At 34.0% G+C, this 7,264-nt stretch overlaps 1 protein-coding gene across 2 annotated transcripts in view; it reads right to left on the bottom strand.

Annotated features, from left to right (window-relative positions):
- Nucleotides 1-453: 453 nt before the first annotated feature.
- Nucleotides 454-7,264, bottom strand: part of LOC126881520 (uncharacterized) — a 98,789-nt gene continuing 91,978 nt past the window's right edge. For both annotated transcript variants that reach the window (XM_050645823.1, XM_050645822.1), the window contains one exon: nucleotides 454-906. In XM_050645823.1, coding sequence (XP_050501780.1) covers nucleotides 566-906 — 341 coding nt within the window. In that variant the 3' untranslated portion in view covers nucleotides 454-565. The remainder of the gene's footprint in view (nucleotides 907-7,264) is intronic.

The raw sequence follows: 7,264 nt of genomic DNA, 5'->3' as shown, positions 1-7,264 counted from the left end.
CGACGCCTAAATCGGATGTCGTTGTCAAAATAGCCTAATACTTAAAACTTCAACCGTAAATAAATTGGAGGCCTTTGAAATGTGGATCTACCGGAAAATTCTTCAAATTTCATGGAAATCGCATACCTCAAACGAAGAAGTGCTGCATAGAACAGGCAAAGAACGAGAAATTTTCAACACAGTGAATGTTGGAAATGTTACATTATACCTAGGCCACATACTGAGAAACAATAAATACCAATATGCTCAGTTAATAGTGGAAAGATCGAGAGAAAGAATGGACAAGGAAGGAAAAAATGGTGGCTAATAAGCATCCGACAATGGACCGGGCTAAATTTTGAACAGTTAATAAAACAGCTGAAGACAGATGTTTGTAAGAAGTTAAAGCAAATTAAGTTATTTAAATAACAAAATATATTATTATTGCTAGCATTTACGATAAAAAATATTAAAGAATATTCTACTATCTTTATTTTAACCACCTTATTAATACATAATATATTTTAACACAGCACTTCATGATATTACAGATACATATTGTAGGAAGCTAACATCGCATAGAACTTTACACAGTAGATAAGGCACTGCTGGAATAACTTTTCCTAAATCTAAACCCATCGGCTCTACTAGTCCAGTAACTGATGTTTCCTCTGGAGCTAAATATCAATTCCGAATCTGAGCAGTACCTCACCAAGTTTTCTTCCGAACAACTAACTACCTTCCTAGTGTTTCTCAAAAAATTGACCTTTTTGCAATGACGGAAACCTCTTTTGATCTCGTTAAGAAACTGGGTCGAGAGTTTGGGGAGGTTTTCAAAATATTTTGCTGCTGCGTTGTCTCCAGATGCAGACGGGGAGTTTTCTTCTGGTTGATTTGTATTGGTTTCAGTCGACATAATAGATTGTCCTTAAAAAATATTTTAAATATATTAGAATTATATGATAATGCATACATAGATAAATATGTGGATAAATGCATTTAATACCAATAGTGTAGCAAGCGTATAGGCTAAGTAATAAATCATAAAGTGTTCATTGATAACACAGCCCAACAAAAAAAATTTGCTTGCTGCCGAAAAAAAATCAACTGATTTTGGTTAATTCATCTGTGCTGATTCCAAAAATACCAACCTTTTCTTTGTATCAGCTCTAGTTTTCGAGATATAACATACTTATCAAATTCTTAAATATTCTTACATATCTGTATATTCCACCACCATAATTGCAATATGTTTATAAACAAACTTAACAAATTCTAAGCCAAATGCATACTAATGACTTCTAATTAAAGTGTACTTAATTAAAGTGTATCAGAGTATACACCAGATCACTGGCGTCTTTTTATCGACAGTTCCAAACGAAGTTTAAAGTGTATCCTTCTACATAATGGCAACAAATATGGAAGTATACCAATTAGGCATTCTACAGTAATGAAAGAAGACTATAAAACAATACCGCTGGTGCTAAAAACATAAGTATGGCCAACATCAGTGGGTGATCTGTGTTGATTTTAAGATGGTCAACTTTCTCCTGGAACAACAAGGTGGCTATAGAGAGTAGAAGAAAATGGTGTTCTAGAGATACTATAGTTCAAGTAGAAGCTAACGTAGTTAACGAAGCATCGGTCGACAAAGAGAAGATAAAACCTCCGATACATATTAAACTAGGGCTGATGAAACAATTTGTAAAGGCTTTAGACCAGAATCGTCCTTGTTTTAAATACTTGTCCAGCAAATTGCCTGCACTTAGTAAAGAAAAATTGAAAGCCGGAATATCTGATGGGCCTCAAATACGACAAAGTTATGAAAAATTTTCTTGGAAACAATAAATCGGAAGAAATTGAAGAAATGCTTAACAATATTAAGAAACACAGTTGTCATATGAGTATTAAAATTCATTACCTCTACCGCCACTTAGACCGTTTCCCAGAAAATCTTGGTGACCTTACTGAGGAAGAAGGGGAACGCTTCCACCAAGATATCAAAACCATGGAAGAGAGGTATCAGGGGAGATGGGACACTCACATGGTGGCAAATTACTGCTGGAGTCTTCAAAGGGACCGTACTTTTAAAGCCTTTACAAAAAAATCATATAAAAGGAAGTTTTTGGGTGACGCCGAATAACAGATTCGTGCTGCGATGCTGGTTTGGTTAGATGAAAAGTTAAGTTTTTTTGACAGATATATGTGATGATTTTTGCTGTACAATAAATATCTTACTTTTTATTCGTGTTTTGTTTATTTGATGGGAGCAGCACTACATTACTACATATATTATGTAGATAATGCTGCGTTAAATTACACTATAGGTATGTTAGAAATGTGGTCTGTCGTATTTTCTGAAAAAGATCTGATATAGCAAATCTGGTGGCATTTTTGGATTCAGCAGACCCAAATTACCTAGAAACAGTAAAAAAATTTCCGGCAGCAAACTGTGTGTTTACCAATGTAATTGATCATGATGTTCAAGTTATTGTTGCGGTTATCCGATGTTCCTAGATAATATGAACTCTCATCCTGACTTTAATAATGTCCACGTCGTCAGCATTTGCTAGAATTATGACTAATCTTTCGTGAAATTACTATCTCGTGCGACTTTCTTGAAGGCTATGTTAAAAAGCTGACGAAAAGCGTGTCTCTGTCTTAACCCACTTGTATTTCAAATGAGGTTGACAAGTCGTTCTGAATTTTTGTTCCTGATAACATCTTGGCTTCTTGGCTATTGTTACATTTATCACTCATATGAGTTTTTTTTGCAATTCCTAACTCATTCATAGTTATGATCTCTAAAGTCTGATCTAGATCTGTTATGACACCGTCAGATGACACTTTAAAATCGACAAAAGGTGTTTCATATCTACATCAAACTCTTGTCCTGGTTCGAGAATTTATCGTAGTGTGAAGATCTGGTTAACAGTTGAACGTTCACTCCTGAAATCTGCCTGATATTCTCCTAGGAACGACTCGATATACTTAATACTTCAATCTCTCATTAAAGATGTTTGATAATATCTTTTATGATGTTTATAGAAGTTATTGTGCGGTTATTATTGCATTCTCTTTGTTCACCTTTTTATGTAACGGACATATAAAGCCTAACCTCCATTCCTCCCCCCTCTCCCAGGTAATATCACATCAGATGAAATAAAATCACGAATCATAATTGCAAGCAGGTGCAAAATGGTCTAGCAAAATACTTAGCTAACAGACGTCAAAAAATTTGCATAAGACTGTATAGAACTCTGATAATCCCCGTTCTCACATATAGATTAGAGGTACGGACCCTAACCGTGTAGATAGGTTCAAAGGAAGTCAGAAGCTGTTACACAATAGGTACCTACTTACCCCTCTAACCCGACGTGAGTTGGAGGTAGTTGAAGTATTATGGTAATTTTTTCTATGGAGTGATCTAACCAGGTTGTGTTGGAATTTTTATCATTGTATGAATAAACCAACTTACTACTAAAATTTCTTCTGCCAACGCTGGTGGCGTACAACAGACTAAACTGAACTAAACCCTCCATACTCGAGGGAACAAGCTCCATAGGAGCGTGTCCAGATCCAATATGAAGATTTAGTGATTTTCAAGTTCTTGACTTGAACTTGAACTGGACTTAAAACTGAAAATATTGATGAACATATTATCAGAAGAAAGTCACAGGCTGGGCTTTGATATTTACTTTTCCAAAACCGAAATCATGGTATTCCAGAAGAACCCCCATGAACAAATTACACCCAACATACAAATAACTGGTATCACCCTTCAGAGTTCCCAAAGCTTCATATACCTGGGCAGAGAGCTAAACAGTCAGCTAGACCACTCAAAAGAAATTAGAAGACGCATTGAAATAGCAAGGTCTGGTTTCATGAACATGCGTAAAATGCTCTGTATCCCCAAGATATTAGTCACAATAACTTTGAGATCACTAAATTTTTATGTTTGGTCTGTATTACTATATGGCTGTGAGACCTGGACAATAAAACAATATGACGTCAACAAACTGAATTCATTCGAAATGTGGATGTACATACCTACCGCCGAATGCTAAGAAGTACTGGAAATAATGAACACACGTCCTCATCTGGTCAATACAATCAAAATTAGAAAGACGTCATATCTAGGACTCATAATGCGCCATAGGGAATTTAAGCAGCTTTGGGTAATATTAGAAGGCAAAACCGAAGGTAAAAGGGGTATAGGCAGAAAGAAAAAATCCTGGCTCCGAAACATCAAAGATTGGACCCACACAATAAGGAATGTCTTAATTTATCAAGCCCAGAACAGAGAGAAATTTGCCATATTGATCGCCAACCTCAATAGGGAAGCACTTAGGAGGAAGAAGTTCTTGGATGGAGTAAAAGAGAAAGACCAAAGAAGACCTGGGAGGAGACACTTTAGTCCAAGTAATGAAACTTAAAATAGGACAAAACCTCGCAATTTTTACAGAATGGATCGATCTGCTTGAAAATTTGAGAATAAGTAGTGGATAGTCTAAGGATCAAAATATATATCACGCCAAAAGCCGCTTTTACCATGGGGGTGGTTGCCACCCCATCTCAGGGGTGAAAATTTTTATTTTTTTTTTGACCGCAAGAGTTGGTAAAAACATTCATTACATATAAGCAAAAAACCTTCTGTACATTTTTTTAATAAAATTAATAGTTTTCGATTTATTCGCCATCGAAAGTGTTAGTTTTATATCGAAAAAATCAATGATTTTAATCAGTTTTCTGCTAACAACTCAAAAGGTTTTCGTTTTATCAAAACAACTTTACTTAATAAAAATGTACCTTTTGAAAAAATAAACAAGACCGTTTTTTTTATTTTCTTTAAGACCAATAGTAATCATCATCATCCAGCCTTAAAAGTCCACTGCTGAACATAGGCCTCCTCCCCTCGTTTCCAACCCCATCTATCCTGCGCCGCTCTCATCCAGTTTTTATTTACCTTTTTAAAGTCGTCAGTCCATCTTGTAGGCAGTCGACCGACGCTTCTCTTGTCTTCTCTTGGCCTCCATTCCAATGACCTCTTCGTCCATCGCCCATCTGTCATTCAGGCTATGTGTCCTGCCCATCTCCATTTCAACCTGGCTATCCTCTCGAATAGTAATCGAGCTATACTTATATTATATGTTGGCTATTCTTCGTCAAATGCTAAATATTGTAGTTTCAGAGTCAAAGGACTGGAAAACTATGCATTTTTCGAGGATAACTTGTTGAAACTGATTTAAAGTATTTAAAAATATGTATCTTCAGAAATAAAAAAAATCTATAGCTAAAAAATTAAGTGACTAAATGAAAAGAATGTCATTCCCTATTTTTTTTTCAGCAAAAAAGTGATCGTAAACAATCCCTTAATCACCACCTTAATTAAAATTTGTCATTGACCTGATTTGGTTTTCTTGATTTATGTATTGTTAATAGGTTCTAGAAGTTTGATTGACTTAGAATGATGGAGTTGAAAGCGAATAACGAGTTTTTAGTTTGGTAAAAAATTCCATTTTCTTCGGAATAGAAAGATTAGCATCAGAGATACGAAAAAATATTTAAATGTGAAATTTTAGATTATTTAATTCCCAAAAACATGGTTTGAAAACAATTTTTTACGGCAAAATTTGAATGAGCTATTGACAATTAAAACTTGTACTATCATGCAAAAACCACATTTACCAACCCTTTCAATGCCACCTCTTTTTGTGACTCAGAACTTTAAAAGGAGTTAATATTAACAGCCTTATAGATCTTCTAAAAACCTACAAAATTCTTTTTTAACGAACTTTCTAAGATAAAAAATAAAAAAGTTATGGTTAAAAAATCAAGATATTTTTTTGAAAAGAAAAAGGAGAAATCCAATTGGAAGCATAATAATGTAAGTTAGCGGTGTTTTTAGTCATTGGCCTTATTTATTCTTCTTTATTTATGTATTATTATTATATTTTAGAAGTTTGATTGGCTTAGAATAATTAGTTTTTAAAAAACTGAAGTTTAAAACTAATGACGAAAGTTTGCAATTTGGTAAAAAATGCCATTTTTTCAGAATAGAAAGATTAGCATCAGAGATACGAAAAAATGTTTAAATATGCAATTGTAGGTAATTTAATTCCCAAGAAATTGGTTTGATAAAATTTTTTCTACGGCAAAAATTGAGTGAATCGTAAGTTAGTATACCATCGAAAAACATTGATTTTTTAGATATAAAACCAACACATTCGATAGCGAATAAATCAAAAACTATTAATTTTATCAAAAAAATGTATAGAATATTTTTTGCTTAGAATGAATGTTTTTATTAACTTTTGCGGTCAAAATATAATTCAAAATTTCCCCACCGAGATGGGGTGACATCCACCCCAATGGTAAAAGCGCCTGTCGGCATCATATAGATTTGGATCCATGGACTATCCACTACTTCTCAAATTTTCCAGCAAATTGATCCATTCTGTAAAAATTGCGAGGTGAAAAGCTTTGGTTCCTGGACTACTTAGATATACTGGACAGGTCAGTAATAGTACATTCTTTCACGGTTTTTGCTCTAAAATTTAAAGAACCGCTTGGATTGACATGAAATTTGGCATACTCATAGCTTACATGTCAAAGAAAAAAAGTGATATTGTGCCGATGTGCGCTTTTGCCCTGGGGGTGACTTTCACCCCCTGTTGGGGTGAAAAAATATATGTCCAAAATAAGTCCGGAAATGGGTAAATTGACAAATTTTAAGTAACTTTTGTTCTATAGAACTTTTTCGCCAAGTCAACACTTTTTGAGTTATTTGCGAGTGAATCTGTTCATTTTTCAACAAAATAACCACATTTTTAGACGGTTTTGGCAAATAACTCAAAAAGTAAGTATTTTGTTGAAAAAAACGTTCTTAGCAAAAATATAGCCTAAAGAAAGTAAAAAAAATGGTGTACTCGTTAGGTCTCTGGACCTCATAGAACCAGAGTTATAGCCAATGAAAAATAGATTCATATTCACCAAATTTCAAATAGAATATTTCGACGTGAAATATCCGAAAAAGTAAGCACTTTTTGGGGAAACCCCAATATAACTTTTTTAAATTATTTAAAAAAAGCTTTATTTCTGTTTTTATAAAAAGTTTCTAGCATTAAATTTAAGCAAGTTACGCTCAAAATGAAGTTGGTCCCTTTTGTTTTTGCAAGAAAAAATCGGAAAGACCACCCCCTCATTAGCAACTTTAACGAAATTAATCGTTACCGCTCAACAAATTATTTTACTTATGTTGTGTTTATATGATCTGTAAGTTTCA

Source organism: Diabrotica virgifera, chromosome 3 (genome assembly GCF_917563875.1).
Source record: "Diabrotica virgifera virgifera chromosome 3, PGI_DIABVI_V3a".
Taxonomy (NCBI): Eukaryota; Metazoa; Arthropoda; class Insecta; order Coleoptera; family Chrysomelidae; genus Diabrotica; species Diabrotica virgifera.
This window is presented reverse-complemented; position numbering and strand designations above follow the sequence as displayed.